This window comes from Barbus barbus (genome assembly GCF_936440315.1).
Source record: "Barbus barbus genome assembly, chromosome: 9".
Taxonomy (NCBI): domain Eukaryota; kingdom Metazoa; phylum Chordata; class Actinopteri; order Cypriniformes; family Cyprinidae; genus Barbus; species Barbus barbus.
In genome coordinates, this window is record NC_136737.1 from 28,119,817 (window position 1) to 28,144,421 (window position 24,605).

Genomic DNA, 24,605 nt, shown 5'->3' on the forward strand with positions numbered 1-24,605 from the left:
ATGCCACTGAGTCACAATGTCATTACAATCACTCTATCGGAAATAGATAAATATATGTAGTTAAGTGCAAAACTTCAGGTGTTTTGCATTGTGGATATACACACATATACATATATATAATATAGACTCGTTATTGAGGTCTTTGTTGTGCTGCTCTCCATGTTTTATTGCATGGTGAAGCCTATAAAATAAAACTAACTAATTAACTATTATCCACAGTCACTACATTTATTAGGGTTAGGTAAATATACTGTAACTATGACGTATTTGTAACTCACTATATTTCACAGCACTGCTTTTATCTGCTTCATTTCAGTGATGTTTTCTGAGAAAGTAAACCAATAATAGCAGTTCATTGCTTCATAGAAATGGTATTCTATTGACCTTATTGCAAGACTACCAATACACCCTCAGTGGAACAATTCACCAAAAAATAAAAAAAGTAGTACTTAAATAAGAATTTTTCATTCTTCCAATTTAGAATTTGGAATTCTTGCATTTACTTGCCCTCATTCCATTCCAAACCTATGCTTTATTTTATCCTCCCTGAATCCTTTTCAGAAAATATGTCGGTTTGTAACTGTGTTTTTCTATTTATCATTTTGGGTTCCACAGCAAATGGGAGTAGAAGGACCTGAGGGAGAGTAAATTATGACACACGATGAGACATTTATTTATTTTTATTTTTTTTTGCTCATTCTTCATTTAAAGCGGCGATTGCGTGATAACTGTGTCAGGAATATCACTGTTTATATTTGAGTCGACAGAAACTAGATTTTTTTTTTCTCGAGGGAACACACTCGCCGCTATCAAATTCCTGCAGCACGTGCGACACACAAGCTCGGGCCGGGGTGACGTCACGTCCGGGAAGGTGTCAGTCAGTCAGAAGTCGTCTCCGTCGAGAGAGAGCAGTCGGTGGTGTGTGTTTGTGTCCGCGTCTGCGCTCCTCCGCATCGGGCTCGAGTATCAGAATGAGCCGGGGTCTTCGCGCTGTCGCTCTGTAAAGCGGAGAGGAGCACGCCCCAGGGGAAGCGGTTTTATTGATGCTGCGGGGATTTGTGTCGGAGGAGCGGGCTAGCTCCAGACAGGATGATTCGCTGGATCCGACAGCAGCTGGTAACGATACGAGCCGTTTAAACTCTTTTATCTGCTCGCTTCATTGTTTTGGTGCGCGGTCTTGTTATTGAGTTAGCGCGAAGCTAGCGTGTAACTTACTAATTATCACAACGAATTAGATTACATTTAATGAAGGCACAGGGCAGCGTTTCGCTTAAAGTATTGTAATATTTGGTCTGTTTTATTGTATAAAGCTGGTGGTCATATATGAGGTTACCGAGAAATTCAACGGTTTTGTTTTGGAGGGAAACTCGCCTGCAGCGTCTCGTGATTGCGGGATGTTTTGTTTGTTGATTTGTTTGTTTTCTTCTTTCTGGCAGTTGTGTAATTTGGTTTTACTGCAAGAAATGTCACAAGTGCCGTTACTCATGAGTTTATGAACACTGCAGGAAAGTTTGGCAGTAACTTGACTAGTAGACGGTGATCTGTTGAGGCTGACTTGTTAAACAAACATCAACCAAAAATGACAAACTGCTTTAAATATTTAAAATCTGCAGGTAAATTTCCCCTGTAGTGAGTTCCTCTGTTGTTCATCTGTCATATAAGGATATTTGTTATATATATATATATATTAGATATAAACCTAACTTTTTTGTGTGCATTTATATACATAATAAATATACACAGTGCGCACACAGTACTTTTATTTTGAATGCAGTTAATCGTTTTGCAGCCCTAATTTGAGATACTTTACACTTTTAATTAAAGTAGCTTTTATTCAGTACAGTAACAGTGATAAAATATCTTTAGAAAAAGGCCAATGTAGAGCATACAATAAACATCTGTCCTGTAGTTGAACAGTTATGTTGCCATAATGTTGTACATTAGCCATATGTGATGGTTTTAAGTTATTTAGGTGGATAACTAATAATTTTTTAACTTTTTTTCAATTAATTGTAGGCTAATGTGCATCTACCACAGTGTTTGAGCCTATTGTGTTCATTTTAAAACTAAGCTTTGATTTGTAAATGGGCTGTTTCCTCAAATGAAGATAGGGTGGATAGTCACAGTGTAATATTTCCTTATTTTGATGGTTACTACACTTCTCAGCTGGCTTGCAGTAATTTACAGATAATAGAAGACTAGAAGTATCTTATCTTGTTTGTTTGTCTGAAGGTTGTGCCCTAACACTGTTGACTTCACGTCACAGGAAGTGTGTGTTTAGATCCGGTCTCATTTCAGACGCTGCTACCCTGTGGCTGCAAACATGTGGAGATGGAAACAGTGGTGGGGCAGAACCACATCTGTTTTTCACATCTTTAAGGTGTTGCTTTTTCCCGTCAGTGTAATTGGTGTGTTTAGTAACAGTGTTCCTGCAAAGCTGAAATGGCAGTGTTGCACTTAAAGTTTTCAGAACTTCCCTAATTTGGTAGTTTTGTAATTGTTCCTGTCAAACAATCACCTAGTAAGTGTTTTTTTGTGTGTGTGTGTGCATATTATAGTTCAGGTGTTGTGATCTTTTTTCCTTACCAACTTTGTGGATTCAGTTCCTCTCTCTTTTACACGTCATTGCACATCCTAAAACCAGATTGATTATAAAAGGAATGTTATTAAAGAAATACAAAATGAGAATGTATTCACCCTCGGGCCATCTGAGATGTGGATGTGTTTGTTTCTTCATCAGATTTGGAGAAATGTAGCATTGCATCACTTGCTCACCAACGGATGCTCTGTAGTGAATGGGTGCCGTCAGAATGAGAGTCAAAACAGCTGATAAAAAAATCGCAATAATCCACAAGCAATCCACACCACTCCAGTCCATCAATTAACGTCTTGTGAAGCCAATAGCTCCATGTTTGTAAGAAACAAATCCATCAAGGCATTGTACTTCAAACTGTCGCTTTTGGCCAAAATAGAGGTTATATATAGGATATATAGCGCTATAATCCATAATAACGCTTCCTCCGGTGAAAAAGTCCATCTCCTGTTGTCTCTCACATCAATATTCATGCACATATTTGTTTAGAGATGTTTTGGCTTGTACACGGTGTTTGATCTGTGCAGATTTCTCTCCTGATTCAGAGCATGACTTTTTTTTACTGGAGGAAGTGTTATTATGGATTATGAACTCCTATTTTAGCCAGAAGCAAAGGTTTGAAGTTAAAAACTTCTTAATGATGGATTTGTTTCTTACTAACACATAGCTATTGGCTTCACAAGAATTGATGGTCTGGAGTGGTGTGGATTACTTATGGATGGTTGTGATGTTTTTATCAATGCTGCATTTCTCCATATCTGATGAAGAAACATACTCATCTTCTCTCTTAGTGTTTTATTCCTTCCTTCATCCAGCCTAATTTACACAAGGCTACTTATGTTTCTTCATGTTTCAGTGAGTCATGGGAAGTGTCTTGTTATGGCAGGGCTTAGAGTCAGGGCAGAGCGCTAAAGCCTAATGTGATCTGCACTCTGTTTGCTTTTCTGCTGCCAACGTCATCTTACACAAGCTCATCTGCTGCCATACCAGCTGCTTCCAGCTCACAATCACATAACTCATAATCAGTCAGTATGTTTATATATTCATTTTAATGTGGTATTTATTCCAGTGAGTGTGTTAGTATTATATTTTATTAATAGCTATAATGCACATGTTCTGTGTAGAGTGCTGGTGGCCACATGAGTCAATGTTCAAATGCACTTCTTTGGTCTGAGTGCTTGTCTGGTGAGGTATCAGTGCAAGCAAAGTAGGTATGTAAATATAAACAGGCGGGACATCTGCTCTGTGTCATTATATTGGGTCTATGCATTGCGTCTTGAAGTGTAACAGCAGCCTGATGGAAAGTAACAACGAGAGGCCTGAAGCAAAAATCCCATTTTGTCCATAAGGAATAACTGAATCAAATTGTCCTTGATCTTTTGACATGCAGAGCTGTGTAGATTACTAAATTGTAATCGATTACTGATTCTAAATTACATGACAAAAATTGTAGTTAGTAACGTAATCCATTGCATTACACATTTTAGGTAATGTAATCAGATTACTTTTAGATTACATTTGACCGGCCCGAGACTCGATCCCGCAACCTTTGGATAACAAGTCCGACTCTCTAACCATTAGGCCACAACTTCCCCATTTTGAAAGAATTTGAGCATGTGTATGAATGATAGCGTGTAAACTCCACTTCTACTAAACAACACATTTAACATTTTGTTTTTACAAATTATACACTTACAGTTTGTTTCATAGTCCATGAATACAGATCATGCATCACTGTCAATTTTCATGATCTCTTTAGCATAATTGTAGTCATGAAGAAGCCCCATCAGCACAGCATGTGAAATCTTTTACAACATCCAGGGCAGCGTCCTCCTTTAAAACCACTGTTGCATCAGTTTGGGGGAAATGTCATTCTCCTCTTTGACCAGCATTCATCCCAGTCACCACCTGTTCTTCATCAGTGCCTAAAAAGAGAAAAACAATTGAAAAAAGAAAACATTTAATTAAACTATCCATTTTCAGATAGAGGTGCATCCACATCAGTAAGGATAGGTAAATAGTCTGTTTTATAATTTCATCCACTTTGTGTGGTTGTTTAATGTCTGTCTACCACAGCGCTGTAGAATGCTATAATGGCAGCACTAGTGTGAGGGCATGAAATATTGTTTAAATAAATATATTGCTTTCAGAAAGCTACTTCTTTACTAGGTTTTTTAGAGTGTAAGTTTCAGAACTCAGAATTTTCTTGTAAGTCTAAAAACAGAAGTCAAGCTGCCAAAATGACTCAGTTTTGGAATTTGTAACATTGTGACAGCAAAGTGCAATGAAAAACCGCCTCTGCAGAATCAGATCAACACCTGTTTCTATTGGCGCATGTTCTAGGTAAATAACAAGAGAATCAAACACAGGCAACCAAACGATAAAGATGCTCCGAGGATAACAAGAGGATAACAGTCTTTGAATCGGCTTCCTTCTTATCCTAACATTAGGAAAGAGTGGATGAACTTTATTTTTTATAAATTCTGATCTGAATTTTATTCCAGATCACGACAGTAAGAACCTGGTCGTTTGTTTGAATCATTTTACCGCAGAATTGTTTTTAAACAAGGCGCAAATCGATTCAGGATTTGGAGAGAGATTAAAACTAAAAGACGATGACGTGTCAGCTATATTGGATCCGACAGTAATGTTGCAACTAACAAGTAACAGTGTTTTTATCGTGGGTCACTATTGCTTTGTCTGATCCAGATTATGTACTGACTGATGTAGGCTGTCAAACAGACATGCAGAATTTTACACAGCTGTGCTTTTCGAACTGTTAACCGATCATAGCAGTGGGCTTATATTTCTGAGTCTAGAATGAGCCACACCGATCCAATCGGAGCGTTTTGATGATGGGGGTTGAAAACAGGACAGAAAAGAGCCTATTACTTCTGAATTATGGTGTTTTTAAGTGGGTGTCAGAGAAAAGTAAAATTTGACCCCTTTAATTATAACTTATGAAGCAGAAAGACCTACTCTCTCCAGGGTTGACAATAACTGTTATATGCTTTTGTTAAAGCCATCAGCCAGCATTATCTCAACTTAACAGCCAAAAGAACTCTTTCACAGGCGCCCACTCCTATGAATCACTGCAAATGACGTAATGAGTCTTTCAGTCTACTTAAATATTTTTGTGTAGTTTGAAATAAATGTGAAATGTATTGTTTCTATACACTACCAGTCATACGTTTTTGTGAAAGAAGACTCTTATTCTCACCAAGGCTGTGTTAATTTAATGATGAATACAGTAAAAACAACTATATTCTGGACCTTGTTTTGATTGTTTTAAAATGTAACATCTTTAAATGTTATTGTTTAAATGATAATTGTAATTCGTATCTTTGTTTAAGCCATTAAGTACTTAGTCATGTAGTCTGTCCACTTTTCAAGTACTTTTTTCTTTCAAATCAGAGTTTGTGATGTTGTACTTCTTCTAGCTGGTTAGTTTGGTCTGTAGCTTATGAATTTTTCCTAGAGACATTTTAATGAGAAAAATTAATAGGAAAATAGGTTCTACGTTGGAGACCAAGGTATATGAGCAGTCTATAAACTTTCGTTATATCAATCAAATGACAATAGTGAGTAAACCACTCTTTGTTTGCTTGAGTAATTACATTAACAACAGTGTTTACTTATGATCAATGGTTGTTTTCATTTAACATTTATTAATTTTTAATTCTTTAGATAAATGTGTGTTCTCAGTAGCTTATTAGTTTTTGCTGCAATATCGCAACTAGTACTGAGTACAGTGAAATTTAATTGGTTGAAATACTTGGCATTGTCCCTGTAGATGTAAAAGTAATTGGCAAATACAAAATACATGTTTTCCATCTTCAAAGCATTTCCACATGAAAGATTGAATAAGATGTTGTGCTGAGTAACCTCTCAACTCTACATTAGCAAAGGAAACGACTCGTTCTCAACACAAATAGCCAAGAAAGCGATTGCTTTTGGGAATGTGGACTTTAATGAACAACTAAACTTGCAATTGACGTCTGGAGTCTAGTCACATAGAGAATGACGCATGTATTCTGGCAATAGCTTGTATGATCCATCCTCATTTATATTACATTTAGTCGTTTAGTAGACACTTTTATCCAAAAGCGACTTACAATCAAAACCAACAAAAGAGCCGGGGGTGCTATGACAAGTCTTGGTTAGCCTAATGCAGTACATGTAGCAAGGTTTTTTTATATATATATAAATGACAAGAAAGAAAGTAGCTAGAATAGAAGAAGATTGTAGGTAAAGGGCTCTAGAGCCAGAGGTGGTTTTGTAGGCAAACATCAGTGCCTTGAATTTTATACAAGCAGCTATTGGTAGCCAGTACAAGTTAATGAACAGAGGTGTGACATGCGTTCTTTTCAACTCGTTAATGACTAATCTTGTAGCCGCATTCTGGATTAGTTGTAGAAGTTTGATAGAACTGGCTGTAAGACCTGCCAAGAGAGCATTACAATAGTCCAGCCTGGACAGAACAAGAGCTTGAACAAGGAGTTGGTGTAGCATGTTCTGAAAGAGAGGGTTGATGTTATAGCAAATCTGCAGGACCGGGCAGTTTTAGCAATGTGGTCTGAAAAATTCAGCTGATCGTGAATCACAACTCTAAGGTTTCGGGCTGTCTTTGAAGGAGTTATGGTTGATGTGCCTAGCTGGATGGTGAAATTGTGATGGGTTTGTTAAAACCACAAGCAGTTTTGTCTTGACAAGGTTGAGTTGATTGTAGGGCTGCACGATTAATCGAATGCGACTGTCATTCGCATCTTGTCAGTAAAGCCGGCTCTGTGATTAGTAGGAAATCTCCATCACCTGGTTTCAGATGGAGCAGCATTTACTACACAGAGCCGTAGTTCTCTGACAAGCTACACAAAAAAATCGCAGACGATATAATAGTGCGATTATGAAGTCAAAGAAACCATGACAGCTGTTTGCGTAGCTTCTCAGTGAACTACGGCTCTGTGTAGTAAATGCTGCTCCATCTGAAAGCGCGTGAAAATACCACATTTAATAACATGTTTTTATTCCAAACTACACTCATAACGTCAGTTGAGAGTTTGAAATCTAGTAGTTTTTAGATTTACTACTGGAAATCTTTTTAGATTTACTACTTATCACAGGAACTTGCTTCACTGACAATATACGCATGACAATTTCAGCTTCTGTCTAATTGCGATTTTGATTTCATTTCGATTTATCGTGCAGCCCTAGTTGAATGTGATGGTCCTTTATCCAGCTAGAAATGTCTGTTAGACAAGCTGAGATGCAAACAACTATCGTCAGATTATCAAGATGGAATGAGAGATAGAGTTGATGTAAATGATGAAAATCCATGTTTCTGAATGACAGAACCTAGTGATGCCATGTAGACAGAAAAGAGAAGTGGTCCAAGAACTGAGCCCTGAGGCATACCAGTAACTAGATCCACAGAAAGCTGTTTTTTTTCTCAATATCAGTGCTTCTGTACGTTAAAATTAACAATTTTTGATATGTTGCATGTCATCAAAATGCCCTAATATCCATTCTCTTTTGGCCATTCAGTTGCTTTCAGATGTTTCACATTAAACTAGCTGGTGTGAGTATGTGAGATGTTGATTTAGGCACTCATTTGGGCTTTTAGACGGGTCACTCCAGTGTAAGAAGTAGCTGTGAGTCAGTGTTGGCCTTCCTGACCGCTCATCTCATTAGCTGCCACTTCCCAAATTAATGTTTAATTAGAGGTGCTTTAGTGGAGCGGCAGACTCATTCTTCACAGTGAAAGTCACAGACTGTTACGCAATAAGCAGAGCAGATGAGCGCCCTCTCAAACTTCCCTAGTTTACTCTGAATTAAGAGTAAATTTATCCATGGAGCAGCAAAGGGAAGCGTCACGCAGCTGTGCCTCAGATTTATTTGGTGCTCTGCTTTGGTCACCTCAGCGGATATTTACAAGCTTTTCTGTGTAATGATCAGCTCTGAGAAGAGATACGGCATCACTTGCTCTCTGATTAATTTGATATACTTGATTAGCCGCCTTGTTCTGCTATTGTGCTGAATTATTATAGTCTGTGTTTCATTATCTCTATAATGTGGATTATTAGCGCAAAAAAATGCTACTAACTCACAACTGAAATAGAAGAGTCGTGCGGCACAGAAGCTTTTTGTTTTTGCACAATACAGATCGGGTCCTGTGTCAGATATCCCTCATTGTTTGTCTTTATCTTTTCTTTTTAATAATACAGCTCTGTTTGCTGTACTTGGTGTCAAAATATATTGAAATAAGTTGTGATTCCAAATCAGTTACTTACACTGCCTTACAAGTAGTGTTCATTTTGTCAGCTGTTTGTTTTTTAGTTTAGTTTTAGTTAAAAAGAAAAGAAAGTCTGTAAATTTTAGGTTAAAGTCAGTTAAGAATTGATATTTTTCTCAAAATTGTAATTGTTGTTACTGGTTGTATGAACTAAACCATACAAACAAAAATTGCACAAAAAAAAAAAACTCTCGAAGCATCGAAGTAAAGGCCTCTCTCTGAAGTTCTTATTCGAACAGATATTCAAAATAGCTACATAAAGGTATAATGTTTGTGAATATTTCAACATTGTCGCTGCTGGAAAAGGTGGTTAGAGGTGTATAAAGAAGGCATGAAATGCAAATCCACTTCATCGCAACGTTTTTGTTGATACTTAATATTACAGATCTTATTGAGAATGAATTATCCATGTATGTTTTACAATGGAGTCCAAATACAGAAGAAAAGATTTCTCGCTACTTCGGTTTTCTCAATAACACAAAAAACAACGGAAATGTCTAGTGATTATACAGTCATCATGGAAAGTTAACAGGAAAGTTTGCTTTGTTGAACCATTTCAGGCCACCAAAATGAACTCTAAAAAAAAAAAAACTCCTTCATTTGGCCAGATTTAGTTTGAAATTGTCACACTCGTTTTTTCTTCAAATAAAGTAGGGCCAAGCTTTTGTGTAAATGTGAATGTTTTGTAAAAACTGTTAATGTTACATTTTTTAATAGTAGTTAACAGCAATACTACTCTGTTCTTTCAAAGTTTTCTTCTAACAGATCTAGGAATCAGTTAACATGGATTCATAATCACAGCACAGTGGCATCAGTTTTGAAAAAGCAGCACAAGATGTTCATGTTGGCACACAGAATGAATTCCAGCGTCTTACTCTTGGAAAGTGCAGAGGGGAAATGGGATGGAAACACACAAAGGTTCAGTCAAAAGATTCAGTAATTGAACGCATGTGTTGCCAGTGGGGTCGGGTGACGTGGCCGTGTAACATACAGGAAGGAGATTTCGCCGTCCTCCTCTGGACAAGAGTCAATGGACGATGCTCAGCACAGACACCATCTGTCACAGAGGCTCAAGGTTCAGAGTTGGAGAGAATATTTTCAGTGTGCTGCAGAAACATTTGCATAAAGCCACTAGGTTGACCGAGAGTTTGTGTCTATGCAAAGAGCCGTCACGTGTTCCACAAACCAAAGCCATTACGCGTTGTTAATAGGGGTGGCACGGTTCACAAAACCCACAATTCGGTTTGTATCACGGTTTTAGGGGTCACGGCTTTCGGTTCTATACGGTTCTTGTTGTTATTTTTTTCTTTTAATCTTTAACACTCCAGAAATTTCCTTCAGCATATGATATATAGCTTATTAGCTTAATTATCCACAATTTAGGATACAGTATTAACATTTTCTTGTAATGTAATCATGCACTAACTGAATTTGACTTGACTTTAAGCACATTATTGGGACCATCTCTGAGTAAAAGCTAGGTGAGATTTTGATACAGCAAGAGAGAAGACATTGATGATGACATGCTTTTCGTTTATTTGGCAAAAAAAGGAGAATATGTATTGTTATCTCTACAGGAACTTGTGCCTTTTTAGCACACAAAGATTGAAATTAACTTGCATTTATCAAACTGCCAACTTCAGTGTAGCTCTTACAAAAAAAAATATTTAAAAGAAAAAGAGAGGAACTCTTACAAGCTCTGTCTTTTAAACAAGTCAAAATACTTTAAACATAATGTAATAACATAATATAATGAGGCTATAACAATAGCAAAGGCCATAATCATAAAGTCAAGCATAAGTTTAATACAAAAACAGTTTAAACAATGCTTCTATTCCCTGAGAGTGAGGATACATTTCTTTCACTTGAAATTAAAGTGCAGTATTTGGAAACTAGACATTAAAGTGCCACTGTATATATTTAAATATTAAAAACAAAAATGCTGGCTATCAAAATTGCTATAAAATGTTGCATAAAAAAACACTCCTCTGTTCACTTAATTTTCATATTCTTCTGCAAGAATATCAGTTTGTCCACATTTTCTGCCAAGAGGCGAGACCTACTTGTCCCCAGCCGTTGAGAAAACACGTTCACTTGGCACAGATGTACCTTGGACAGTGAGGTTACGTTGGGCTAACTTAGCAATGTGAGGATACTTATGCTTATTGCTCTTCCACCATGCGAGTGGGTCTTCATCCACAGAGATGCAGCCTGTGGCCTTGTATGAGGTGACCTCTTCATGAGTGATGTCTGACAAAGACTTTGTTCTTCTTTCCTCTGTTTTAAAAAAATCTGCAAATACCATTGCCATGGCAGATTGTTTCTGGGGAGGAGAGGTCTCTGATGGCCCTGGCTCCGCTCCTGAGGATGAACTGGCCGCTTGGGCTTCACTGCTTTGACCCTGATGAGTATATGACAAAATAGAGATTTTGGAAATGTTATTAACAACAAATAGCTCTCATGGCAGCAAAAAGTTATTCTCTACTGGGCAGTGGGGAATAGAAAAATATTACAAAGGCACAAATAGATTAAATATGCTTGGCTTAGTCAAAAAAATAAAACGGCAATTATCATTAGGATAAAAATTTATAAAATATTAAATAAATCAAATTTAAGTTAGATACAAAAACAAACACAATACCTGCTTTTCAATGTCCACAATGTCCGTGGTTAGATCATCGTAGATTTTCTGAACACAGGTTTCTTCCAGGTAAGGCAGGGACTTGAATCTTGGATCAAGTGCTGTGGCTCTGTGCAGATAATCCTGAACACCAGGGTCATTGTATCTGCCTTTAAGGTCTTTAGTGATGGCTGCCTTAGCTTCTTTGGTGGTGGTACTGTCCTCTGCACTTGATGTCATGGATTTCAGTATCATCTTCTGCAGTGGGATAATCATTGAATCTGAGGGGGATGTTTCTGTGCTCATGAGGGTGATTACATTCTTGGCTGCAAGGTTAACTGTGTGTGCGAAGCACCCGATCTGTGGCCCAAGTCCTGCTGCTAAATCGATAGCATTCACTATATTTTTAGCATTATCTGTAGTAACAGGAATTATGCTATTTACCCTCTCCAGTTTCCATTCCGCCACCGCGTCTGTCAGCATTTCAGAGAGATGCTCACTGGTATGACTTTCATAAATGGGGCGTGTTTGCAAAACGCAGCTTCTCATTTCCCACTCCGAAGTAATATAGTGAGCGGTCACCGTGAGGAAACTTTCAGTGGCCCTGGAGGTCCATCCATCTGTAGTGAGAGCTACGTGGGCTGTGTCGGACAAATCTTTTTCAATTTCTCCTCGTGTCTCGTCATACAGTTTTGGAATTACAGTGGTGCCGAAGTGTCGGCGAGAGGGAATGTTATACCGTGGCTCGAGTACATTCATCAGCTGACGAAATCCTTCACACTCAATCACGCTGCACGGTTGCATATCTTTTGCTATAAACATCCTCAATGCTTTAGTTATGGCTATTGCCCTGTCCGACTTATCACTGAGAGGTTGCTTAAATGCTGCGGACAGTATAAGTTGTTTCCTAACCGGCTCTCTCCTGTTTGTGCTTATCGACACTGTTACGAACTTGAAAGTCTAGGGTTAGTTCGCAACACTTAGAAAAAAATGAATTATTGCTGGGTAGATTGAATCAAGCAGAGAAATGACCATAAACAAGAAAAAAGCTTGATTGCAAGTAATTTATTACATAAAGCCGAAGCCACTAGAATAATTGGGATGTACTATTTACAACTGCTGGAATGAGTATAATAATAATAATAATAATAATAATAATAAGAGAACGAGAGAAAAAAAAAAAGAAATTAGTAGAAGTAAAATTAATGAAAAATTACCAAAACAAGTTTACCACTAACCTAGGGAAAAGGAACTTGAGTGGCGCCCAAATCAAAGAACAAAATAGAACAAAATTCCCATAAGGCTCCCCAAATCCCCTAACCTAACTAACAAAAGAAAAATGTCAAAAAGAAACCGAAAGCTTCAGCGTATCGACGCTCTAAGTTTCCTATTCTCACCAATAATAACCAAAGTACAAGGATGGCGCACACCACTTCCCTAATGTATTTAAACATTCATCGTTACTACGTGCAAAGTGTATATCGCGCGATATGCTTACCTGTTCGCTTTTCCCAAATCAAGGAGAACATGAAACATAAATCAGATACACTAGCAACTAAGCGTTAAATACATCGAAACAAAGAAAAAGTTACAAAACACTTCATTCCAGTAAAACGAAGCGTACACAGACGCACAGCACACCAATCAAGTACAAACGAGCTACACTCCCATGTTCGCGGGAGGACCTTTAAACCAGCAGGGCGAAAGCAGATTGGACGAAGAGGACGACGTCACACCGATGATCAGCGGGCAAGACGTCCAATCAGGAACCTAAGAGCAAGCAGTAGAGCAATAGAAGAAGTGGGAGGAACGAGAAAGAAAACACGCACACACACCTATGCGCATAGCACGTAACAGACACATTGGCGTGATGTCTTCTCAAATTAACTGTCATATTAGAAGTGTTGCCATTAGCATACTGAATGCATTTTGCACAATACTTGCACACAGTCGCAGTTCTATCTACTGTTTTATTTCCGTTATCATCGTAAGTAACATGAAATCCAAAATGTTCCCACACACCGGATTTGAAAGACGCGGGCGCATCCGCCAACTCCGGGCAGCCTTCATTATCTCCTCCACTTGCCATTTCTGCAGCACTCCTTACTCCACTTTTACTGTCTATATGTATGTTCGCGCTAAACTGTCTGAGCACGGGGCTACATTGCGCATGCGTCGAACCGTGCGACGCACACACGAACCGAACCGAGACAAGCGAACCGAACGGTTCGGGTGTTTTTTCATGTACCGTGCCACCCCTAGTTGTTAAGTGTGAGGCAATTAAACCGCTCCAGGAATCTGGGACTGGGTTTACAAAGGATTCTTAAGAATGAAATTCTTCTTAACTGCTAGTTTTAATTTTCTAAAATGTTAATTTTAAACAGGTCCTTTTTCTATTGTCAGTAGTGCATGTATGTATGAAGTACAGTTCACATGGAAGTCACTTTTTTAAACCAAGCGTCTTCCTGTTGGTCGCAACGAAAGCGCAACGAAACAGCAATAGTTATTTGAAGAGTGCCATGCAGGCGCTCCTCTTTTCCTCACCTTCCTTAGCTCTTAAATAACTTGTAAAAGCAGCGTGCACATTTTACTTTCACTTTCAAATTAGCGCCAATTCGGCGTCAGTTGCTTGAATGCAATATAAGCAATAACAAAATACAATGTCAAACTCACTTAGCCTAGAAATCTATAAATCATAGAACTTTGATTAGCAAAACGAATAAAAATACACCATGTTATATACTATGCCTAATATAAAATAACAAATAACTTGCACAAAGTCAAAAATAAGTAAACATTGTGGAACCAAATAAATAAGAAACGTAGAACAATTATTAGCAAAACAAATAAGAAAGCTTGGAGGCACGGCATACACCTTGATGTCAAATAAAATAAATTAATTACACACAGTTTAAACAAAGTAAAAATCAGCAAACACTGGAACCAATTAAATAATAAACAAATGTTTAAAAAACCTGCCAATATCACCTTAGATAAACGGCAAAAGTCAACAGGCTTTTCAAAATCCAAAATATTGCCGCACAGGTGCTTTTGCATTTTGTTTTGAAACTAATTATTATTATTATATAATTATAGCTTATCGTCTTGTCTGTCTCACCTCACTCTTCTTGTCATTCAGCTCGACTCGTGCGACTGTCATTCGGCACGCTGCATTGTGCAGGCACGTTCAGTTTTAATTGTAGTGTATGTTCTCTAAGATAACTAAATTATTTTTATTACTATAAAAAAACAACAACAACAACAACAACAAAAACCGGTGACGGTGGGGGATGGTGCCGCGGTGGGCAAGTGACATAACTTGTGTTGCGGCTTCACACCAGTAAAAACGTCAACACTGTGTATCGCAGCAACCCTAGGAGCAAAAATCTGCCTTTAAGCTTAATAGAAATAAAGATTGGAAATTTACTATGATAATTATCGATATCAACTTTATATTAAACATTTTATCTGGATAATTTAAATAAAGCCCTACTTATAATATTTTTGTGAATCTGGCTTCTGATTATCACACACTCAGTCTCATACAGCATGTGCGTCTGGCCTGCAGACCAAAAAGAAAGTCAGAAAGCAATAAGAGTTCAATAGTAAGTGATTTAGCTCTCATGTGCTGTGAAAGTGCCTCCCGTAATGAATTGTTTGCTGCACACTAACTGAATTAATAATGACTTTGGCAGAGTGTTATGCCTTCCCATCATGCCCTCGGCTTCTTCAGCGTACTGTTTTCCATAACTTTAAGATTCTGTCACTGTTTCACCAATAGCTAGTATGATATTATGTATCGCTGGGGGTGAAATATTAAACAGAAGTTGTTGATGTCTCTGGCCTGTCTGTCTGTCACACTGACCGACCTGTCTCTCCTCATCTCTTCCAGGGCTTCGACCCTCCCCATCAGAGTGACACACGCACAGTTTACATAGCAAACAAGTTCCCACAGCATGGCCATTATATTCCTCAGAGGTTTGCAGACAACAGGATCATTTCCTCCAAGGTAAGAGCAGATTCTTCTGAAATCTTGAATGTGAAAAGGTCAAAAAATAAAAAATCACGTGTGCATGTGTTTCCCTGCTCCTGTTGAGAATTTGGCAGTAAAATCCTCCACGCTGTTTTGCTTTCTCTTTGTAGTACACCATATGGAACTTCATCCCCAAGAATTTGTTTGAGCAGTTCAGAAGGATCGCCAATTTTTATTTTCTCATCATCTTCTTGGTTCAGGTAAGCCCTGATCGTCCTCGTGTTTCCCCATCTCTCAGCTGAGTGTGCCGACACAGCAGATCTGATGCACTTTGAGAACGAAATTAGTCTCAAAATGAATTCTGAAAAGGAATGTGTAGGCTAATTCACATTTGCATTTGAAACAGCAGTTCACAAACTCGTAATCTAATTCACATTCACAATATTATGTCAACTTTCTGGTAATGTAAATTAGCTTAGGCATTTGTGGATCATATTTTGTAAATATATTTTGAGACTATTTTAGCTCCGTAATCCTTGGCTTGAAAAAAATAATACAGGTTCAGCAACATCAGTGTTGGAAACGGTTCCTGTAAGTAAAGATTATGTTCACTACAAACACCTTGGTTGTGTTAAACTACAACATAACAGCAAACAATGTCCACATAATGCTGGTGATGTGTCATCCAACTGATAGTCATGTGAGCATGAAATCATGCTTGCCTGAAGTAACACATTATATTAAGCTTTAATTTCACTCTCAGTCACATGGATTCATACTGAAATGACTGGATTTTGCCTGGGAAAATTTGCAGAACTATGTGACCGCACCTTTAAAGGGATAGTTCACCCTAAAATTAAAATTACTCTATGATTACACCATCCTAGGTGTATATGGCTTTCTTCCTTCAGACCAGTACAATCAGAATTATATTAAAAAATGCCCTGTCTCTTCCAAGCTTTATAATAGCAGTGAGTGGTGCTCGAGATTTTGAAGCCAAAAAAAGTACATCATCCATCATAAAAAAAAGTGCTCCATACAGCTCCGGGGGGTTAATAAAAGCCCTCTGAAGTGAATCGATGAGGTTGTGTGAGGAAAAATATCCATATTTACAACTTTATTAATTGGTGGGTATACAAATATTGTGTAAATTTATAGTTTAGTTAAAATCGATGGACAAAAAGTCCATCTTTAGTCAAAAAATGGCAGATACCAAACGGCTAAATTCTTCTTCACTCCTGCAAGAAGCCAAAATGTTGCTATGGTTACAAATGCGAGAGTGACTGTTGTTCCGTACACACATGAAACGATAATTTACGGGACTTTATTGTCACTCCTGAAACCTGCAGTATGCATGTGGCTTTTGAAAGGGTACTGTCTCAGTGCCAGCTTTTGGAGCTTTTTTATGAGAGTGTACAGCTCTAATGGTAAAAAAAGTTACTGTCTGTCTTAAGCATGTCTCCAAAGGCGATATATGTCCATGGAGTGTAAAGGCGGTATATGACATTGCATACTATAGGTTTGCCCTGTTTCTAACCAGATCCTCTCTCTCTCTTACAGTTAATGATAGATACACCCACTTCCCCTATAACTAGTGGACTTCCCCTGTTTTTTGTCATCACAGTAACTGCCATCAAACAGGTGAGCGTACGAGCATGTTTTGGCAGCTCATGTTCACGAATAATGTACGCAGTGTTGTGCCAGTTTGATTGCAGGATAACCGATTAGTTCCCGCTCACAAATACAGGGATATGAAGACTGGCTGCGGCACAAAGCTGACAATGAAGTGAACGGAGCACCTGTGTTTGTCGTGCGCAGCGGCAGTCTGGTCCAAACCCGATCCAAGAATATCAGAGTGAGTTTCAGCCAACGCCACCGGGATCCCAATGCTAATCATGCCAGCCCAACAACAACAGATGCTTTCAAATATTAGAAACACTTCCATATCCCAGCAGTCATGTTAATAAATACAGTGACTTTAGGATGTGCTGTTTCAGCAATTCAAACATTCTTGTCATGTCACGTGGGTTGATGTTCCTCCCATTTTCTCGTAGGTAGGTGATATTGTGAGAGTAGCAAAAGATGAGACGTTTCCTGCAGATCTGGTGCTCTTATCATCAGATCGGGCCGAGGGGACGTGCCACATCACCACTGCCAGTCTGGACGGAGAGACTAACCTGAAGGTCTGTGTTTTCTGCTCCTAAACGATAGCATCTCACTGAATTTCTCAGAGCGGTTACTGAATAAACATGTGACTCACCAAAGTTGTTGTTACTGTCAGCGACGCCTATCTCGAAGCATTTTTTTTGTGTGTACTGAAGGCTTGTGGAACTAAACTATTTTTTGACTTCTGCTGTCACTTTTAGCTCCCTGAGCTTGTGACAAACATGCAGCGAGAAGCAATCGCACTGAGTGAATTAACCTCAAGAAATGCTGAGTAATGTCTGGATTAGCCATGCTTAAATATCAAGTATATAAATATAGAGTCTATATAAATATAGAGACAATGTTTTCAGTGTGTCAGGAAAGGCTGTCCAAATCGTGTGATGGAGAAGCTTTAAAATGTAAGAAAACGCTTGTTGCATTAAGAAGATTGGCAAATGAAATAAATATTTGAAATAGATCATTTAAATAGAAATTTCAGCAAATTTTCGTGTGCAAAAAATGTCCATTGTGTAGTGCAATAGTGTAGCTCACACAGAAGTCACTTTTAAACCAAACAGCTTACTGTTGGTCAGTGCGGCGAATCAATGTGAAAGCCGGTTGCCAAGTATCTGAGAATTTTTCACCCTCATTTGAAATTCCCAATTGTGTGCATTCTTATTAAAATGACTGGATTTTTTTTTAATTTTTTTTTTGAAATTTGAGTAATTTTATTTCACGGTAACTATATATATCACAATATAGTTATTGTTGCTTTAAATAAATATGTTTTTATCCATTTTTGTTACCATATATTTCATAATTCTTGTAACCACTGTCAATGTTACAAAAAACGAACAGTAGCCTAAATTAACTAAAAAAAATAAATAAAACAAGCTCACTGAATACAAGTAAACAGTCAGTGATTTAAATAAGAATAAGAAACTAGCAATATAAGCAATGCTAAAAATTACTAACAATAGGGCAGAAAAAAGGACAGTTGAACAAATAAGAAATGCTATAGTACATACATTGTATGAACTAATTAAATGTATAAAAAACATTGCATATTCTTTACTGTGTAAATTAAATTTATATTTCTTCTTACTAAAGTAACAAAAGTGATTTAGTCAAGAGCAGTTAGAGATTCTCTTTTTTGTTGTTTGATTGACATGAATGCCAGAAAGCAGGAATATTAGACTGCTGTCACTTTAAGAGCTGCCCGTTTTCTTTCTCAGCCGTTTGCTTTCACTTAAGACTTAAATTACTGTGTTTACGAGGATACTTGCAAAGATGGGCATTTTGACCTATACAAGTGTTTTTTACTTTTCAAGGCCTATAAAGCGGCAAAAATAACTCCTTTCAATACTCTATGAGCACCGTCTTCACTTGCGCATGCCCAGTGACAGCACTGAGAAACAGTCTCTAGTGAAATTGCATTTGAACTGATTGCATTTCAGCATCTTAAAATCCCTTGGTTTTAAACCGCTATGCTAAGTTTTCATCACCATGTTGCACAGCAATGTTTTTTTGTTTTAGGTTTCAATTTTTCTCTTCTTCTTCATTTGTGTATTGTTTGTTAGGATCGGACGATATTTGGCTGAGATACAACTATTTGAAAATATAGAATCTGAGGGTGCAAAAAAAAATCTAAATATTGAGAAAATCGCCTTTAAAGTTGTCCAAATGAAGTTCTTAGCAATGCATATTACTAATCAAAAATGAAGTTTTCATATATTTACATTAGGAAATTTACTAAACCTCTTCATATAATATATAATATATTTGCTTATTGCCCAGCCCCAATGTTTTACCACTTCACAAATACTGCTCGATTAAAAAAAACAAACACAAATTCACTGTTCGTGTCTGGCTAATATAATATATCTTAATAAAAATGTTTTAATATCCAGATATCTTATTTTATTTGACAAGCAGATACGTGTTTTACTAAGCAATGAATAAGAAGTGAGATGTATCAGACTGTAACACTGAATGTGTTTTCTCTGCTGATGTGCAGACGCACTATGCGGTGCCAGAAACGGCGGTGTCGCAGTCGGTGTCGCGGCTTGAGTCTCTGCAGGCGGTGGTGGAGTGCCAGCAGCCCGAGGCAGATTTATACAGGTATCTTACAGAATCAGATCCACCCAAATCCTTCTCACACACTGCTTAACAATGCAGCTCAACCATAGTCGATTTGATGCTATTATCAGTTCTGTAAGTCCTGACGCAGCGTGTTCTTTCTTCTCAGGTTTGTCGGAAGAATAACAGTAACCCAACAAGGAGAGGAGATAGTCAGGTAAGACCAGCTTCAAATCTGAGATTATTATGGTTTTGACTACCAGATTTACTTGCGTCAGCGCAAACCGTCTTTTGGCGTTAAAATAGTACTGTCAGGATTTACTAAAGATGCGCAGTGACGAATTAGCGGTGAAAAGGCGTGGACAGTTACTTTTGTGCTTGACCTTATTGAATATGCATTTGTAGGAGTTTCCCTTTGAGATGCAAAATTTGAGAGGAGATTATTAAAATGAATCCCACAATGTGATTTACTAAAGTTTGCACTCGTCAAATTACTGGTATTTGCGCCATTATTTAATGTAGGGATGCACAATATTGTTGTTTGCCGATACTTTTCAGCTAATTTTTACCGATACCGATATATTTCCTTTTGTTTGAAAACAACACCAAGTCTCTCTTGTGCAGAAATTATAAGCAAAATATTTTTAATTTTGTTTCGTTTTTAACGAACTTATTTGTTAGAATTAAACAATAATGACGTTTTTTGACAGTACATTGAAGCTTTGAAAATAACTATAAATAAACTATAAATCAATTGCAGATTTTTTTTCCCCCCCCAGAAAGATGCAGTGTTAACCCTAACATTTTGTTTTAAGATTTAACATTTGTAGATGGTCTAAAGTAAAAGAGTTGTATTCTTCTATGTTCTTTAATGTGTGCATTGCTAGTAAATCACTCTCAGAATTTTCCCCTCCCATCATCGCTGTTTTGGAATTAAATCTGACCATAAAAACAAAGTATTTATGTTGTGTATTTTTTAATTTGTTTGTTTATATATTTTTTGGTTATTCTTTTTAGACCCTTAGGACCAGAGAACCTCCTGCTTCGAGGAGCAAGATTAAAAAACACCAAAGAAATCTTTGGTACGGCATTCACACCATTTTTTTAAAGTCCAACTTAGAACTTTTGAAATCAGTATGAGTTCAAAATTTACCTAATTTATTATTAACTTGTTTTGCAACTTATGACTGCACTTTACTCCCAAAAAAGGTTTGTTTTTAATGGTTCATCAAAATGTTGTGACGGTTTGAGTATAACTGGTGTTGTGTCATGAAGGTGTGGCGGTGTATACGGGCATGGAGTCCAAGATGGCTCTGAACTACAAGTGCAAATCCCAGAAACGCTCTGCAGTAGAGAAGTATGTGTTTCATCATTTCCATTTCCACCGTTTCCTTCTCATTTTACCACATCGTGTCTCTCATCTCTCGTGCAGATCCATGAATACGTTTCTCATCATCTACTTGGGCATTCTGCTGTTTGAAGCCATCATCAGCACCATTTTGAAGTACGCCTGGCAGGCAGAGAACAAGTGGGACGAGCCGTTTTACAATCAGAAGACCGATCAGGAGAGAAACAGCAGTCAGGTTACTATAAAGTCTCTACACTCAGTTATTTTACATTTAAAAGTCATACTGTGTGACACCTGGCAGCTCTTTGATGGTCTCAAAACATGTAGGATTCCTTAAGACCGCTGGTGATTTTTCTCCTTGCAGATTTTGAAGTTTATTTCTGACTTCCTGGCTTTCCTGGTGTTGTACAACTTCATAATCCCCATCTCGTTGTACGTGACTGTTGAGATGCAGAAGTTTCTGGGCTCTTTTTTCATTGGCTGGGACTTGGACTTGTACCATGAAGAGAGCGACCAAAAGGCTCAAGTCAACACATCAGACCTCAATGAAGAGCTGGGACAGGTGTGTGTGTGTGTGTGTGTGAGATTAGAACTGTTTCCCCATTTATAATACTGTCTGAGATGAGTAATCTATGCTAATTTTGCGGCCGCAGGTGGAGTACGTTTTCACAGACAAAACGGGAACCCTCACTGAGAACGAGATGCAGTTTAGGGAGTGTTCTATCAATGGTATCAAATACCAAGAGATCAACGGGAAGCTTGTCCCTGAAGGAATGACAGAAGACTCTCCGGATGGATCGGTGCCTTGTTTGGTAAGATTTATTTTTACAGTTTGTAAGGATAGATGATTTTGTCTTGGTCCATGCCATAGACTGTATAAAAACATGGATGTGGTGTCCGTGACGTCACCCGTAGGTTTCTGAAGAGCATTTTTGAAGCGCGTCACTCACAGATAATCGAAAATGGGCAAAGAGGCGTGAGCTGTTTGCTGGTTGCTCGACGGTGGTGACCACAGCGGCAATCCATCTGTCACTCAAGTGGCCATGCCCTTAATTATCCAGAACTTTAAGGCAGTGGTCTCAAACTCAATTCCTGGAGGGCCACAGCTCTGCAGAGTTTAGCTCCAACCAGCTACAAATCACAACTGCTTGGAAGTTTCTAGTAATCCTGAAGACCTTGAATAGCTGGATCAGGTGTGTTTGATTAGGGTTGGAGCTAAACTGTGCAGAGCTGTGGCCCTCCAGGAATTGAGTTTGAGACCAATGCTTTAAGGTTTAATATAATTTAAACGGATGAGTTCTAAAAATATTCCCCCCAGTCACAGTTGTCACGAAGGGCAAAATTAACTATATAGACCAAAACCACAATGAGTTTCAGTTTAAGTCACTTCCGTGTTGGTTTCAAGAGGGAGACCAGAAGGTTGCCACTTGGTCCTTAAGTGAAATAGTGAATTTCAAAAGAATCTGTCCTGTGGATGCAGTGGGTATACCTTTCTTTGGGTCAGATCTCAGCTTGTTTGATCACAGTTGCACTATTAGGTTAGTGTTCATTTATAGTGCCCTCTTGCATTGAAAATTCATGAAATTTGGCAAGTTTCCTCAGAATGTTCTGTTGTCCATATGTTTTAATTTTCATGACGTTTGGATCAAATGGTCACAAGATATAGGCACCCATAAACATATTTGCCTGTATCTGCTAAACAGTTAAATTAATTCAAATTCTTTTAATAGTTTTTGTCAGAACCATTTCTAGTTGATATCCACCAAATTTCATGCAAATCAGACCAATGGCCTAGGAAGAAAATGTTTGACAAAAGAAAAAAACTCAATGACAGAAATGTGTTTTTATTATTATTATTTGTGACCCTGGTCCACAAAACCAGTCTTAAGTCGCTATTTGTAGCAATAGCCAAAAATAGCCATTCTTTCTTGGCTCTCAATGAAGGCGAACGCATTTTTCTCTCCCTCTCCTCCCCTTATCTTCCCTGCTTTGCTCTCCCGTCTCGTCTCGTTTATTGTCTCTACTTGAGAGACTCTCTCTGCACTGCTCTCCAAACTGAAAAATCATGGATTTGATCAACTGGTCTCTCAACGCAATTGACACCATCTTCTCGACGAGAAGTCGCAGCTGGCTACACGATGGACGCATGAGAAAGGTGGCGGGTCGTGTGTCTGGCAGCTCTTTCCGTGGAGGACATTGAAGATATCTACCTATTCGGAACCACGATAACAGGTCTTCTGCTGATTGGATCAGGCTTTGCCCTGGGTTATCGGAAAATTCAGGAAGCGGGAACAGCTGTCAAAAAGCCTCACAAGGCTGCCCGTCATGATAGAAGCAGTGGGCAGAGCGGTCAGCACTTGAGACGGAGACTATTAACCGCAATATGGATACCATCACGGATAAGCTTACGGCTTTTGCAAAGGAAAATTTATGGATTTGGAGACCAGAATGGACAAAGAGAGTAGCCGTGAAAATTGGAATGCGGCTACTCGCCCCAAGACCAAACAATCGCAATCTTATCATCTTTCGGCTCCCCTCAACCAGCACTGCCTCGGTCAAGGTCGCTGTTGGAAAATACAACCCAGGGAAGTAATGCATATTACTTTTGATTAGTAATATGCATTGCTAAGAACTTCATTTGAACAACTTTAAAGCCGATTTTGTCAATATTTAGATTTTCTTGCACCCTCAGATTCCAGATTTTCAAATACTTTTATCTCGGCCAAATATTGTCAGATCCTAACAAACCATACATCAATGGAAAGCTCATTTATTCAGCTTTCAGACAATGTATTAATCTCAATTTTGAAAAAAATGACCAGGGTCATTTTGCGGTCCAGGGTCACATTTGTGGAAATGGATACAGATATGATTAGTTTATTTGGAGAGACTGAAGTTTTTGACAAAAACTTGTTATAGGACCAGCGATTTTCACAAAATTTGGAACTCTTACTTGTTTTCTCACAATGTATGACTATATCAATTTTTGTAACATTGGGCCATTCAGATTTGGTGTTATTAGCCACAGAAAGTTGATTAGGACATTCACCAAAGAGGACACATGCCAGTGTTCACCTTTATTGATCATACGGTTATGCCATAATTAAAATGATTTTTAAAAATTTTGCACCATCTATAGGTGCAATTTTGACACTCAGTGCTTGGACTTCTAATGAATATTAAATGAGAATCTTCAAATTACATCATAAACTAAAATAAATATAAAAAAAAAAAAAAAAAAAAAAAATATATATATATATATATATATATATATATATAAGTAACTACTTTAGCCAGTTACAGAATAATTTCTCATTTTTTTTCATTTGAATTGAATTGTACTAAAATAACTAAAACCTATATATGATAAGTACTAAAAATGACAAAAACACAATAAAATGGATCAAAATAACTAAAAGCAACTAACCTTAAAATATATATATTTTTTTAAACTAGAATTTTATCTCTATGATACTAAATTATGATGATATTATTAAATTGTAAAATTTTTACCTTATATTTTAAGCTTTAAATAAAATAGGACCCGTTTTTGTGATA

The 24,605-nt window shown here is 37.8% G+C and overlaps 1 protein-coding gene across 2 annotated transcripts in view; it reads left to right on the top strand.

Moving 5' to 3' along the window:
• Nucleotides 1-837: 837 nt before the first annotated feature.
• The window catches only part of LOC306875573 (phospholipid-transporting ATPase IF-like), a 53,614-nt gene continuing 29,846 nt past the window's right edge, over nucleotides 838-24,605 (top strand). For both annotated transcript variants that reach the window (XM_079426246.1, XM_079426245.1), the window contains exons 1-13: nucleotides 838-1,116; nucleotides 15,395-15,511; nucleotides 15,646-15,735; nucleotides 17,036-17,116; nucleotides 17,223-17,330; nucleotides 17,530-17,658; nucleotides 19,638-19,741; nucleotides 19,869-19,916; nucleotides 20,717-20,781; nucleotides 20,975-21,056; nucleotides 21,132-21,282; nucleotides 21,412-21,609; nucleotides 21,701-21,859. In XM_079426246.1, the coding sequence (XP_079282372.1) occupies nucleotides 1,090-1,116; nucleotides 15,395-15,511; nucleotides 15,646-15,735; nucleotides 17,036-17,116; nucleotides 17,223-17,330; nucleotides 17,530-17,658; nucleotides 19,638-19,741; nucleotides 19,869-19,916; nucleotides 20,717-20,781; nucleotides 20,975-21,056; nucleotides 21,132-21,282; nucleotides 21,412-21,609; nucleotides 21,701-21,859 (1,359 nt within the window). In that variant the 5' untranslated portion in view covers nucleotides 838-1,089. The remainder of the gene's footprint in view (nucleotides 1,117-15,394; nucleotides 15,512-15,645; nucleotides 15,736-17,035; nucleotides 17,117-17,222; nucleotides 17,331-17,529; nucleotides 17,659-19,637; nucleotides 19,742-19,868; nucleotides 19,917-20,716; nucleotides 20,782-20,974; nucleotides 21,057-21,131; nucleotides 21,283-21,411; nucleotides 21,610-21,700; nucleotides 21,860-24,605) is intronic.